The 15,689-nt window shown below is 40.9% G+C and overlaps 1 protein-coding gene across 2 annotated transcripts in view; it reads right to left on the bottom strand.

Annotated features, from left to right (window-relative positions):
• pias2 (protein inhibitor of activated STAT, 2) overlaps positions 1–15,689 on the bottom strand; it is a 95,218-nt gene that overhangs the window by 38,671 nt on the left and 40,858 nt on the right. For both annotated transcript variants that reach the window (XM_084338004.1, XM_084338005.1), the window contains exons 7-9: positions 13,780–13,914; positions 12,555–12,660; positions 8,112–8,185 (exon numbers count right to left, since the gene is read on the bottom strand). In XM_084338004.1, the coding sequence (XP_084194130.1) occupies positions 8,112–8,185; positions 12,555–12,660; positions 13,780–13,914 (315 nt within the window). The remainder of the gene's footprint in view (positions 1–8,111; positions 8,186–12,554; positions 12,661–13,779; positions 13,915–15,689) is intronic.

The following is a 15,689-nucleotide window of genomic DNA, read 5'->3' as shown; positions in this document are numbered from 1 at the left end:
AGATGGAGCCACATGTGCGATGCATCGCGCACACACTAAGGCGCCGGTTACACCTTTCGTTTCATTTTCGTTTCATTGTCAGATGAGTTTCGCCGCAACGTGGCAGCCTCGAGTCACACTTTCGTTTTTGTCACCTGAGCACACTGATGTAGTACACTGCCAACGCAGTAGGTGGCAAACATGAAGGCAATTTCAACCAATCAGAACTTAAATGTGCCTGCAAAGCAAATGTCAACAAGGCGGGCGCCTATGGGCGCCACCATCTTTTGCCTATTTACCCAGTGCAGCACTTCTTTTTCAGCAAAGTCTAATAAAAGTGCAATAAACAAAACGGATACATTCACTGTGTGTTCTGCCTGTCATTTGTTGATGAAACAAAACTAACATCAACACAAGTGACCACCAAGAGCGGATAGTTTAGTCTAAAAAAAGATCGGTAGCTACATTGTTAGCTGCATGCTAACGTCAATGGAATATGCCATTCTAACAGTATAGCATTGTGGCTAGAAGCTAACGTTAGCTCACGCTAGTTAGCCAGCACCAAACTGATGATATCGGGAGCTATCAGTAATTAGATAACATTAGAGACAACGCTGTGTGTATTAAACAAAGGTGAATAGATGACTGGGCCATTTTGTTTAATGCTTGTTAAGTTGAAAGAGGAGCTTTGAGCTAACAGGGTCTGATAGCTAGCCAGTGGTAATGCTAGCAGAATTAATGGATGTAAACTTTATTTAACATATTGCATAATGGGTACAATACAATACGGCTCAATACAAACAATTGTTAAGGGAATGCAGACTGTTGTAGCTTGGACTGGGGTCCAGGTAGCTGCAGCTATTTGGGACACGGAGCTATGTCCCAAACACACACACACACACACTGTTGTCACCGGAAAGGCACGCAGATGGTATCTACTGCGCATGGGCGTTTTCGCAACAGCGGCTCTGTGAAGGCTACACGACTGTTGTCTGCGAGTTTTTGGCGTTGCTCAAAAACGCAAACACAATTTAGCGTTTCAGCTAGGGCCACAACGTATCCACCAAAAAACGCCAAAAAAAGCATTTCTGTGTAAAAGGGACATGAAACATATTCAAAAACGTATAAAAACGAGCACAAAAACACTGTGTGTAACATGCCCCTAAACCTGGCCTCGCAAAAAGCCCTGAAGGTATGTATATTTCTCTCCCACGGCACCCACCCCCTCCTAATGTAGTCCCCTCCCCATCATATGTATATATTTTCCCTGTTAGGATCTATGGGTAACAGTACTGTATATTTGCATATCGAATATGTCACAAATGTAACAGTACTATATACCTGTATGCTGTATGTCCCTATGCCATAAATGTGTATGTCATAAATGTCACTATGAATTGAAAATGGGGGACCCTGATGTAAACAAGACAAACGTCTGGGACCTGGGACTTATAGGAACCCAAGGGGGACAAAGTAGACTACCCTGGTACTTTGATTAATGTATACTCAGTAGATAGTAAATTATAAATTATAACACTACCTCATGCATACTGCACCTTATGTGACACTGTGAATAATGTGAATATTCCTCAGCTAGTCAGATAGTAAATTATATTGACCATATTGATCAAATTGTTTACACTGCCTGTGTTGTCTTTTACTACCTGTATACTGTGTTGTTTTACTACCTGTACCCCTCCCCCCCTCCCCCCCATGCTGCTATGATGCCTGAATTTCCCCAAGGGGATCAATAAAGGAATATCTTATCTTATCTTTCTCTGGTCTGCATCCCCTTAACAATTGTGTGTATTCATTGAGCCGTACTGTATTGTAATTGTACCCATTCTGCAATCTGTTAAATAAAGTTTTCATTCATTCATTCATTCATTCAGGTGGACTGGGTTTCAGAGCTTCTGGTGAAAATTAGGAAGGTGGTAAAATGTTTTCACAAAAGCCCAAAAGCAACTGAAGCTCTCCGTGAAATGCAGACCCAGTTACACCTGCCTCACCACAAGCTAGTGCATGATGTTTCCACAAGGTGGAACAGTTCACTGGACATGTTGTTTTTGGGAACAGCAGCCTGCTGTGTTGAACACCCTGCTGACAAGGAAGATAAGGAGGGGAGAAGGCTTGGCCAGCCTGACAGAGGAAGACATGATACTGATCCCAGAGGTCATCAAACTGATGTCCCCCCTGAAAGTAGCAACCACACTCCTCAGTGAGGGGGGGGGAAACACCATCTCAATGATCTCCCCAATGCAGGCCAAACTGCAGAGGCATTTCCAGCCATATGAGAGCGATCTACCGGTCATTTCAGAGATGAAGGAGCGATTCAGACAGAACTTTGATGGCCACTACACATATCTCCAAGACCTCCTCCACTATGCCTCAGCACTTGATCCCCGCTTCAAGGACCTGGCTTTCCTGGATGGCAACGACACTAAGGACATGATATTCATGGGGATAATAGCAGAGGTGGTGAAGATGGATGGACAGGTAAGAATATACTACTATATTACGTTTTAAAGAGTTATTTGGTAACGTGATGGTAATGACAATGTTCTCCGACATTCTAGGAAAAGTGTTAAATATATTAAATTCCATAAAGTGATGTTTACAACAATGTTCATATTATGATTCCTGACAAAATGACTATAAAGCTTAATTGATAATTGAAGGTTTTATGCAATTTTATTTTTGATAAATTCATGTTCCCAAAAGTGCCCAAAATCAAATAAACGCCCATATATTGTAGCTAGTGTCTGTCTCACTCTCACTCTTATTTACCTGTGTCTTACTTAACTGATGCTTATTTGTTTAGTTTAAGGAAATCTAATAGCTAATTTGTGCTGATTATTGTCAGGCAGGGGACGTCGGTGACACACTTGATGAGGACCAGGCAGCTGAAACAGAAGGTGACACTCTGAATGAGGACCAGGGAGCTGAAGGTGACACTCTGAATGAGGACCAGGGAGCTGAAGGTGACAGGAGCCCCCGCAGAGAGGAAGACAAGAGTGACAGGTTTGTTTTGATAGGAACTGTGCCACAAGTTATAAAAGTGTTGATTTGAAAATGGGTGTGATATTATTGTATAGTATGTCATAATTTTTGTAGTATATTATTGACTGACATAATTTTTCAGCACAACTGATAATCCCCTCTTCTCTTCTTTTCCACTCCCTAGATCTAGATTGGCCGTGCACCCCCTTGTCACCTCCCGACCTAGCTGACGCACCCCCCAATGGGTTTCTGTTAGAAAAGATTGTTGCTGGTCTCCGTGCACAGATTTTATTTTATCTCTTCCCACGGCGACTATGGATAGGGAATTTCTTTATTTAATTAAAATGTTCACGACAACATGGATGCATGTACTCTGCCAGCATGTTTAATATCCATAATACTAAAGGTCTAAGATTTGTATGAAATTTTATTGTAATTTCTTAATTTTTTTTTAATATTTGCCACCATTAGCCTTTTCATGTCACGCACCACCTAGAGGGCGCTCGCGCACGTGCGCGAGCCACAGTTTGGGAACCACTGCCCTAGATGATGTCCCTCCCATGAAGAAGACGGCCTTGGACCAGATGTTGGGTGATTTCCTCCCTGCACGATCACCAGTGAAGAAGAGTACAAGGGAGTGAGCTAAGGAGGACATCTTCAAGTACAGAGAGAGGAATGCTTTAGGTTTGAGTGGTGATGTGTTGCAGTGGTGGAAAAAACAAGTGGATCTTCCACTGCTCTCAACATTGGCAAAGAGCTATCTGTCCATCCCTGCAACAAGTGTACCCTCTGAACGAGTGTTTAGTACAGCCGGTGACATAGTGACAGCAAAGCGCAGCTTGCTTCATCCTGATCATGTGGATCAACTAATATTCCTGAAGAAAAACCTTAATGTAAGACATGAGTTAAATCCCTCAGTGAGGTGTTATGTCAAGTGCAATGCCCATACTACTGTCTGCCAGGCTGATGTGCTTAACACTCTTTCAGCAGGTAGACTAACTCAGCAGTGAGCAGAGGTGTGATTTCTATATGAACAATAAAGAATAAAAAATAACCTTTTGATTGAAAAAGAGTCCAGAAAAGAGAGTATATACATTTGACGTAAAAACTGTACATTTGGAGGAGGTTGGGTGGGGTTGGGTAGGAGGGGTTGGGGGGCCTTTCACAAACAGGTCTTTCATAACTGCTTACAATTGTAAGGAAAAATGTGAACTAGTATTGGCAGTCACAGGGGACAGGCTGCTGTAAACACCACCCTCACTGAGTGATTTAAACTCATATGTCTTAACATAGTGCAATGCCCAATGTTAAGAAATACTTTAAGTAAGACATGAGTTTAAATCACTCAGTGAGAGTGGTGTTTACAGCAGTGACTGCCAATAATAGTTTACATTTTCCTTACAATTGTAAGCGGTTAACCTGTTTGTGAAAGGTTATTTGTTATTCTTCAAATATGTAAAGCACTTTTTTGTACAATTGTAACTTCAAATATGTAAAGCACTTTTTTATTAATTTATTATTTGCTGCATATAAGGAAAACCAAACCTGTGATACCATAGAATTGTATGATTATTTTGCATTGTGTTGAATCGCATCGTATCGCCCCGAATCGCAGTATATTGAATCAAATAGTATCTAATCGTATCGTATCTCAACAGGGGGTGTATCGCATCGCATCGCCCGGTGCTTCAAATGTATCGTTAATGTATCGTATCGTTGGCACCGTATCGAGATGCGCATCGCATCGGCCTCAGTGATGGAGATGCACATCACTACTCTATATATGCCACACACATCAGGCGGAAAGGGGAGAAGGTGATCGGTGACCCCTCTCACCCTGCTTACTCTTTAACCCCCTTCCCTCTGGTAGAAGTCTCAAGTGTAGGACATCTCGTTTTAAGAATAGCACATATCCCGAGGTTGTCCCGTCAGTGTCTAGTTTTTTACCAACAAACTTGCATCCGATTGGCCACTGACGTTTCTGGTCATGTTACATCTGCGCCAATCGCGTGACGCCCGTTTCTGCGCCTATTTCCGCCTCTAACAGCCTGCAAACTACCTAACGCCTAGTTCTATCACTGGTTAAGCTTAGGCGACTCTTTCGAAGTTGGTTAAGGTTAGAGTTTGGAATCAGGGCTGGTGTTCTATCGCCCTGCTCTAAGACAAACTCTAACCTTAACCAACTTCGAAAGAGTGCCTAAGCTTAACCAGTGATAGAAACAGGCGTCACGCGATTGGCGCAGATGTCACATGACCAGAAACATCAGTGGTCAATCAGATAGCGGAAAAATATTTGTTGGTAAAAGACTAGACGCGTCCCGTCACCTGAACTCAAGCCCTAATGCACAGGCACTTTGTAGTATAAGGGCTAGCATTAGCCGGCACCTTAAAGGCCCACTTGCAAGTTGTATTTTTGTTCAATAAACAATGTGACTAGGCCAACAGTGACTTTCATGAAGAGGGGAAAAAATGTATCGAAATTGACCCAATTTTAGCGTTTTTAATCAAACATTTTGTCCGCCCAACCACAACCACATGCATATTTTAATCCATGGTTCATAGCGTGCGTGTGTCATCTTAATGATGACGTCACACAAGGTACAGGGCAGCAGGGCGCCTGAGAATCACAGGCAGGTAGTGGCAGGAAGCAAAGAGCCTTCTTGTTACTACTACTAGCCGAGGAATCTAGTATCCGTTTCACCTAACACTATTGCTCCGTGATCATAGCCATTTATCTCTAAAGCTAACCACTATTTGTAAAAGCCACAACCACGTTACCATATTTTTAAATACTAATGTAATTGTGTCGTTGTACATATTGTGTATATAACGTTAGTAGCTAGCTAGCCAGCATTCTCGAAACTCCTAACATGCCCCGATTTAAAATGGTTCTCTCCTCTTTGTATACCTTTGTCCTCACAAACAAAGTATTCTGCCAGGGAACTTATGGACACGACAGTAGTAGTAGTTATAAGGTGTTTGAGCTTGTAACGTTAACGTTAGTTAGCTATCGTGGTAGCCCGTTTTGTGACCAAGTGCATCACAGTCATGAAAGGGGCTACTATTGTGCTATCAACATGCCGTGACGTGTAGCTTGCTAGCCGGCATGATGCGGGCAGTGCTTTGCCCCACAGGTCTGAGAAGAGGACCTGCACATTTTATACGTTCCCGAAACTCTTCTACATGCCCCGATTTAAAATGGTTCACAACAGTAGACATAATGCTAACGTTAGCGGGGTAACGTTGACGTTAGCCAGAGCCATATAGCCAGCTTGGTACTATGACCCGTGACGGGGATAAGCCGACAGCCTAACAGACCAATAGCGCTGCTGTACTGAACAACAAGCTGCCTAGTGGTACATGTAGTTCTTTTTTTACGACATTAAAAACCATATAACTACCTTGTTTCAACCAAAAATGCAGTTGTAGCTGGTCCATCAAAGTCTCTCCGACGATTAAACCCATTTGCGTCTTGTAAGGCGTCCATTTGGATCAAGGAAATAGCTTTCTGCACTCGTCAAACTCCATTGTAGTGGATCAGAAGTAGGGGAAAGTTACCTGCAGTGACGTCACGGCACTGATAGCGTCTGATAAGCTTTTTGATTGGCTCCATACATGTTATTCGTGCGTGGACATTTTTAACCCTTTCTGAGTGGAATTTCCGGCGTCAAATGGAAAAAAATAAATAATGAAATTAGATACCAATGATGTAAACTACCCATAATTGAAGAGTAGGGTTTAACCTGCAAGTGGGCCTTTAAGGCAATATGCAATTTAAAATGGAGCACTGCGCTCTTTTATGCACTGTAGCATTTTTTTTTTTTTTGGTGAAATACTTCTACTTCAAGGATTGCATTGTATGCACAGTATGTATTCTTGTATGTTTTTATATTGTATGTTTTATACTGTATGTTTTTTCCACTGTTTTATGATGTAATGAGCATTGCACAGAGACAAATCCCAATCAACCATGTGTTGAAATGGCAATAAAGTATCTATCTATCTTATAAACAGTGAGGTTAAGGTAAGGGTTAGCTTTATAAATAGTGAGTTTATGAATTATCGATAGGGCCTTTAACCTCTTAACAGCAACAAATTTAGCATAAAACGCCTGTCGATTGCATACTGAATGTAAATTGGACGCTATTCTGGAACCATTTGTAGCAGATGCACAAGTCTGGCCTCTTTTGAAAGGAAACTCAGAATTCTCTTTTTTCATAATTACTCTGAGTGCTATTGTCAGAGTTACAAAGGTTTGAACACACTGAAATGTGTGTGCAGGCCGTCGGAACGTTAAGAGGTTAACTCAAGACACTAATTGCAACAGCAGATGCAGTGGCCTCATATGGTCGACTGTTATTTTTTGTGGAACACAAATAACTAAGTCTTGTTATCTTTTGTTGAAACCACATGACTAAGTCTTGTCATCTTTTGTTGAAACCACATGACTAAGTCTTGTCATCTTTTGTTGAACACACATGACTAAGTCTTGTTATCTTTTGTTGAAACCACATGACTAAGTCTTGTCATCTTTTGTTGAACACACATGACTAAGTCTTGTTATCTTTTTTTAACACACATGACTAAGTCTTGTTATCTTTTGTTGAAACTACATGACTAAGTCTTGTTATCTTTTGTTGAACACACATGACTAAATCATGTTATCTTTTGTTGAAACCACATGACTAAGTCTTGTTATCTTTTGTTGAACACACATGACTAAATCATGTTATCTTTTGTTGAAACCACATGACTAAGTCTTGTTATCTTTTGTTGAACACACATGACTAAGTCTTGTTATCTTTTGTTGAAACTACATGACTAAGTCTTGTTATCTTTTGTTGAACACACATGACTAAGTCTTGTTATCTTTTGTTGAACACACATGACTAAATCATGTTATCTTTTGTTGAAACCACATGACTAAATCATGTTATCTTTTGTTGAAACCACATGACTAAGTCTTGTTATCTTTTGTTGAACACATATGACTAAGTCTTGTTATCTTTTGTTGAACACACATGACTAAGTCTTGTTATCTTGTTTAACACAAATGACTGAGTCATGTTATCTTGTTGAATACACATTCAAGTCATGAATATCAGGTTTTATTTATAACACGGTTCACTTACTGGACACATGAGCGAGACTCGTAGACTTGTTGTAGCGATCTCACTGTCTGGATCCGCTGTCAGCTTCTCTTTTACTAACAGAGGGAGATGAAGAGGGAGAGAAAGCAGACGGCGTGTCAGGAAACGTATCATGTAACTCAACACAGAATCAAAACAATTATGTTCAATACAGTGTATCAACATTTAAAACTGTATCAATGATTCTCCTTGTATACCGGTATATTACTTAATGCACTGGAGTAGTCTGGGTTCTATGTTCCTTGTATCATTACTTAAAGCTCTGGAGTGGTCTGGGTTCTATGCATCTTGTATTATTACTTAAAGCTCTGGAGTGGTCTTGTATCAATACTTAAAGCTCTGGAGTGGTCTGGGTTCCATGAGTCTTGTATCATTACTTAAAGCTCTGGAGTGGTCTGGGTTCCATGAGTCTTGTATCATTACTTAAAGCTCTGGAGTGGTCTGGGTTCCATGAGTCTTGTATCAATACTTAGAGGTCTGGAGTGGTCTTGTATCATTACTTAGAGGTCTGGAGTGGTCTTGTATCATTACTTAGAGCTCTGGAGTGGTCTCGTATCATTACTTAAAGCTCTGGAGTGGTCTGGGTTCTATGAGTCTTGTATCATTACTCAAAGCTCTGGAGTGGTCTGGGTTATATGAGTCTTGTATCAATACTTAGAGGTCTGGAGTGGTCTTGTATCATTACTTAGAGCTCTGGAGTGGTCTGGGTTCTATGAGTCTTGTATCATTACTCAAAGCTCTGAAGTGGTCTGGGTTCTATGAGTCTTGTATCATTACTCAAAGCTCTGGAGTGGTCTGGGTTCTATGAGTCTTGTATCATTACTTAACCTGTTCCACCCCAGGTGAAAATCTGCATAAAATGTATACCTAGGTAAATGGAATATTGCTCCACTTCTACAAGGGCTATTTGCATATTCTTGGTATCTAGGAACATCTATGGACCTCAATGAATGTATTCTCAGTGTCAGAAATATTGTGTCTATTACTAGGCTTGCTTAAATTCTGATGAAACAAAGGAAAATATGAATTATGATTTTTCTTTTCATCTTTGACAGTGAATAAAACCATGATAATAATGACCAAACTTAAAAAACTGCCACTGAGCTAATTCAGTACCCTCTTGAGATCATGTGTACAAAAGATCTAAGGAAATTAATAAAGGGAAGATGATAAAATTGAAGGTTTTGTATATACAGTACTGAATTCTCCCATCCGGACCAATGCAATTTGAAATATTATTATAGAATATAGAATATATGCTTATACAATACCTTATTATAGCCAATTCGCACATTTATATATATATACATATAGTATCTTTCAAATGGCCGAGTTCAATTTGGATATAGTATCACCAGGCATGCGTAATAACATATACAGATATTTAATGTAATCGACTGTACTTTTTTATTTCTCCCACAGTGTAATCATTCTGTAACTAATTTCAGATCTGATTCTTCCTACATGATTACAATAGTGTGGAGAAACTGACTGCGTTTCAATATTTGTCAAAAACGTTACCTTTTGTAGCTTATTATCGCGAATCATAACAATTATTGATATGATTTCTTCAGAACGCCGAACTTTGAACGTCCACAGAAGACCACAGGAAGTGTAGTTTTGAGAAATGCCGACACTGGCAGATAGCTGGCGAGGCGATCTTCAAAATGGCCGCAAAAAAACTACAATTCCCATGGTTCAACATTTCCATTTCCGGTTCCGCGTCAAAAACGCGACTGAAAAATAAAACCTTAAAATGATAAAAACTCACTTTTAACCTATTGCTAAACTATTGCCAACCTAACGTTTTACATTCTACATGTATTTGTGACATAGTAGTGATAATAATACTTGAAAACGTTTGATTTTAAAAATGCAAATTTATTGCATCACTCATAAAAATATTAATATATGATAATAATGTCAAAAAGGGGTCGGTACCGACCCCGTGGGGGGGAACAGGTTAAAGGAAAACTCCAACATTTTGGGAAATTAGCTTATTTAACATCTTCCCTGGAGTTAGACAAGAAGATACATACCTTTTTTGTCTCTGTGCGTGCATTTAGCTTAGGGAACAGTCGCTCCGTTAGCATAGCTTAGCTTCATCACTGGAAGTGAGGCGGGCCGGAGCCTTACAGTGTATAGTTTGATTGATTGATTGAAACGTTTATTAACAGATTGCAGAATACACTCCAAATACAACTCCAAAACGTTCATGTAAACATGTTGTGACCTGTGTATTCACCACGTGGAGAAATAAAAAATAATTGAATTAGACTATTACGTTTTATAAGCAAATATACTGGGAACAATTTTTTTGCCCAACCACTCCTCTCTGAGCGCAGCCAGTGATTTCAACGTGTCGTCGTGATTGTTGACATTCTCATTCGTTCAAAGGATCCGAACCGATTGAAGTTTATGGATACCATGACTTGAAATCCTCTTACCTTGATGATTAAAAGCTTCCCCAATTTAGTAATCCAATGGCTGGTATTGATAATATACTACTAACGCTCGGAGCTAACCAGCAACCGGACACTCAAGCAGATAACGAGAGCAATGACTTCCTTTCTGGGGGGTTTCAAAATAAAAGAGCGACGTCTATAGCAGCGGAAAACGTTTATTTTGTACATTATCTAACGTTAACACGAACCTAAACTAACTTTAGGTTAGTTGTAACGTTAGTTTAGGTTCGTGTTAACGTTAGATAATGTACAAAATAAACGTTTTCCGCTGCTATAGACGTCGCTCTTTTATTTTGAAACCCCCCAGAAAGGAAGTCATTGCTCTCGTTATCTGCTTGAGTGTCCGGTTGCTGGTTAGCTCCGAGCGTTAGTAGTATATTATCAATACCAGCCATTGGATTACTGTTTTCTAAATTGGGGAAGCTTTTAATCATCAAGGTAAGAGGATTTCAAGTCATGGTATGCATAAACTTCAATCGGTTCGGATCCTTTGAACGAATGAGAATGTCAACCATCACGACGACACGTTGAAATCATAGGCGGAGTTTGAACTTGACGCCAGGGGGTGCGACTGCTTGGCGAACTATACCCGCGCGCACGCGCAGCGGGCGCGCGCGATTTTTTTTGACCTTTATTTTATTATTTTAGCGTTTTTACAATGCCCTAACCCCTAATTTTTTATTTTATTTAGGTAGTACAGCAGCACACACACACACTCACACACACAGCACTACGGGGGATCATTTTTAACTGACTTAGGCTCTAATTATTATTATAGAGACTCTCGAGCAATAATAATTATTACAGCCTCCATTTTTCGTGGACGAAAAATATACCAGGCTATAGATATCAATTTTCCCGAAATAACGCTACCTGCCTCGACAAAATTCGTGCATTGGTTATCCAGATACATTAATTATCATCTCAGAATAAGTGGCTTTGTATCGCGCTGCTGCTGCTGCTGCTGGCCGCGCGTTGCCGTTAACCCTTTCACTGCCACACTACAGAAGGTTCGCCTTATAATGTGACATGATTACTACTATAAAATGAATGTATTGTAAAACAAAACATAATAGAATTCAGATTTGTTTCTCACAATTATTATAATTTTATTAAAATAAAAATAATCTTGATTAAAAAAAAAAAAAAAAAAAAAAAAAAAAAGGCAATTTCACCCCCGGCCACCAGGGGGTGCAATGCACCCCCTGCACCCCCATAAACTCCGCCCATGGTTGAAATCACTGGCTGCGCTCAGAGAGGAGTGGTTGGGCAAAAAAAAATGTCCCAGTATATTTGCTTATAAAACGTAATTGTCTAATTCAATTATTTTTTATTTCTCCACGTGGTGAATACACAGGTCACAACATGTTTACATGAACGTTTTGGAGTTGTATTTGGAGTGTATTCTGCAATCTGTTAATAAACTTTTCAATCAATCAATCAAACTATACACTGTAAGGCTCCGGCCCCGCCTCACTTCCAGTGATGAAGCTAAGCTATGCTAACGGAGCGACTGTTCCCTAAGCTAAATGCACGCACAGAGACAAAAAAGGTATGTATCTTCTTGTCTAACTCCAGGGAAGATGTTAAATAAGCTAATTTCCCAAAATGTTGGAGTTTTCCTTTAAGAGCTCTGGAGTGGTCTGGGTTCTATGAGTCTTGTATCATTACTTAGAGATCTGGAGTGGTCTTGTATCATTACTTAGAGCTCTGGAGTGGTCTTGTATCATTACTTAGAGCTCTGGAGTAGTCTTGTATCATTACTTAAGAGCTCTGGAGTGGTCTTGTATCATTACTTAGAGCTCTGGAGTCGTCTTGTGAGCTCTGGAGAAGTCTTGTAGCATTACTTAGAGCTCTGGAGTGGTCTTGTATCATTACTTAGAGCTCTGGGGTCGTCTTGTGAGCTCTGGAGAAGTCTTGTAGCATTACTTAGAGCTCTGGAGTGGTATTGTATCATTACTTAGAGCTCTGGAATGGTCTGGATTCCTGATGCCCTTCATCCTCAGCCTCTGGAGCAGCAGTGGGGACGTCAGCTGTCTCACCAGGTACACCGACATGGAATACGTCTGTGGAAACAGCGTCAACAAACAGGCACTATTAATTACAGACGGAAAGACAGCATTCTGCTAGATTAGATCAGCCTCTGAGTTTCAGACGGGCGGCATAAAGAGTAACTAAACACATCCTCCCCTTCGCTGCTCCTAGTGGTTGGTATTCACAGTGCTTCACACCCCGATCTGTGATGACAGACTGCCTCTTTATCTCTGATAGTACCTCCTCCTCCGACAACACCGAACTCTGGCAGCTAAGGGTACGTGATATTGTTTGTCAAATAGTGTCGAACTTGAGTGTTACACTCTGAGTGCATAGTCATATAGAGACATATTAGCATAGTAGGTAGTAATATAGGCACAGTAGCCTACTTAGTAGCTAAGTGTATAATAGTAAAGGACAGTACAGAGGTTAGTAGTTAAGAGTGGCTTAACACGCATTGTTTGACTACCGTAATTCCTCTAATAGTAACCGGGTCTCAAATACAAGCCGGGTCTCTATTAATGGCCGGGTGCGCTCTTGAGCTAAGCAATTATAAGCCGGCCTCCTAATACAAGCTGGGTTACTAATATACTGAGCTGCATACTGAGCTAGTTACTGGATTTCACTTTGAAAACGTTGAAATGACCAGTGACCACCTGTAATTGCACTGTTTACTATTTCATACAGTACTTGGTTTCAATAAATGAACCCAGTACATTTTACTGGGTTCAAACTGACACAAAATGTTGATTTATTCATTATGATCCGTTTGAAAATTTGAAATATAGGCCTCCCTCTTATACAGGCCTCCTCCTAATACAAGCCTGGTACCCGCTACAGTTGAAACAAATACAAGCCGGGGTTACTATTAGAGGAATTACGGTAGTTTAATAATATCCCTAATGCATGGTGGCATGCACAGTCTCTCTCTGCGGCAAGCAGTTTGCATCGGAGGCGTGAGTTTCAAGATTAGTTTTTTCTGCGTTTTTTCATACTTTTAAATACGTGGAAGTAGTCAATCTTTTCCCATACCTTCCCACACTTTGCAGACATGCGTAGGAGGCGCCCTGTGAATACCTACTGACACGCAGGACAATATTTGCAGGGGAAAGCAATAGGAAAAAGCAGAATAAGTTGGGATATGTGAATACCTTTCCAATCTCAGGTGCCCACGTCACTGAAATCTGATTGGGTACCGCCGATGATAGTCGAACCAATGAGGTAATGTTTAGAGATCTCCCTGGTCTCTTCTGTTCCACTCCATTTTTAGGTGGTGGCGCGTAACCCTACAGAGAAACACACGTGCAGAACTCCATTACTCCCGTCAGTGGACCTGAATGATCTAGACCAGTGGTTCTCAGAGTGGGCTCTGGGGATCCGCAGTGGTTCTCAGAGTGGGCTCTGGGGATCCCCAGGGGTGCCTGAGAGGGTTCCAGGGCGTCCCCAGCAAAGGAATAGATTAATTTAACTGATATTTTCCTTCACTAGTTTAGTACAATGAGAGAATACAACAATGACTGCTCTGATCACAGGTTTCACTCTGTTATCTCCCCACCTACATAAATGATAGACTAAGGAAATCTAAAAACAAAGATCTTCTCAAATGGAGGTCCCGGAGACAAATCAAATGGGGGTCCCTGAGACTAATCAAATGGGGGTCCCTGAGACAAATCAAATGGGGGTCCCTGAGACTAATCAAATGGGGGTCCCTGAGACTAATCAAATGGGGGTCCCTGAGACAAATCAAATAGGGGTCCCTGAGACAAATCAAATGGGGGTCCCTGAGACAAATCAAATAGGGGTCCCTGAGACAAATCAAATGGGGGTCCCTGACCGGTTATGTGTCAATTTGGGGGTGCTAGGGGTGAAAAAAATTATTATACAGCAATATATTACAATCATTTGTGTGCCGATATTATATTGATAGTGAAAAGAAATTCTGTTTGGGACATAATTTGCAGTCGAAAAAGGGTAATAAATCGCAATATACTGCTATATCGTGACTCTAGTATGGTGATAATATTGTATTGTGGGGCCTCTGGTTATTCCAATCCCTAGGTCCTTGACATGAAACAGTTTGAGAACCAATGATCTAGAGCAGGGGTTCCCAAAGTGGGGGTTGCGACCCCCAGGGGGGTCGCGAGCCGCCGCGGGGGGGTCGCCAGCTGATTAAAAACATTTAAAAAAAAAGATATCATCACACACACTGGCATTTAAAGGGTTAGAATTATAAAATGAATATGTGGTGTTATGATCAGGGCTGAAGTTGAATAAAAGATTGTATTTTTTTCAATCTGACATTACAAAAAAACTGAAAATCCATCAAAATCAGTGTTGTTGCTAATCATACATTATGCTAGCCTGTTTTTTAACACATCCACCACCAATCCCGTTGTACAGCGTGTTTGCCGGCCATGCGTTGCCTGCCAGACCACGCTGTACAGCGATATTGAGATCATATTTAATTTTTTCGCCATGGCATTCATAATTTCGCCACCCAGCCTCTGGTGATACAGTGGGACCCTGCACAATAGTGCAACGCCTCAATACCGCCGCCAGGTGGATGATCGGGCGAGTTACAACCGGAAGTGGCCATCAGTGCATCTGGGAAATCCGTCCGGCTGTCACATATCGTTGCGGGACTACAGACAAACACTGGCGTGCATATGGATCGCTGCCATAACTCAATAATCGATATGATTTGGGCGTTTATTGCGCCATACAAACCGGAAATGGATCTAGTAGATCGATGTCAAAGTGGGATCTTTTTCCTCCAGTCTCATCGGCGAACGGTAAGAGGACAGTAACGTTATTTTCAAGCCGATTGTACATTTCTTTATTTACAAACCATCTGATCAATAAATCAACCCATACTACATAAAGCATTTACTGACGATCACGGAATTATAAACGACCCCCCCCCCCTTTCATCCGCGCATGATGAGGCATAACGTATACGATCATGTACAGTTGAATTTTTTAATATAGCGTGTATGGGAAAGAAACAGCAATCGATAATCTATATGCGTTTAGGCCTATATCTCACGTTCTAGGAATTACT

Source organism: Notolepis coatsorum, assembly GCF_963971535.1.
Source record: "Notolepis coatsorum genome assembly, chromosome: 2".
NCBI classification, from domain to species: Eukaryota; Metazoa; Chordata; class Actinopteri; order Aulopiformes; family Paralepididae; genus Notolepis; species Notolepis coatsorum.
This window is presented reverse-complemented; position numbering and strand designations above follow the sequence as displayed.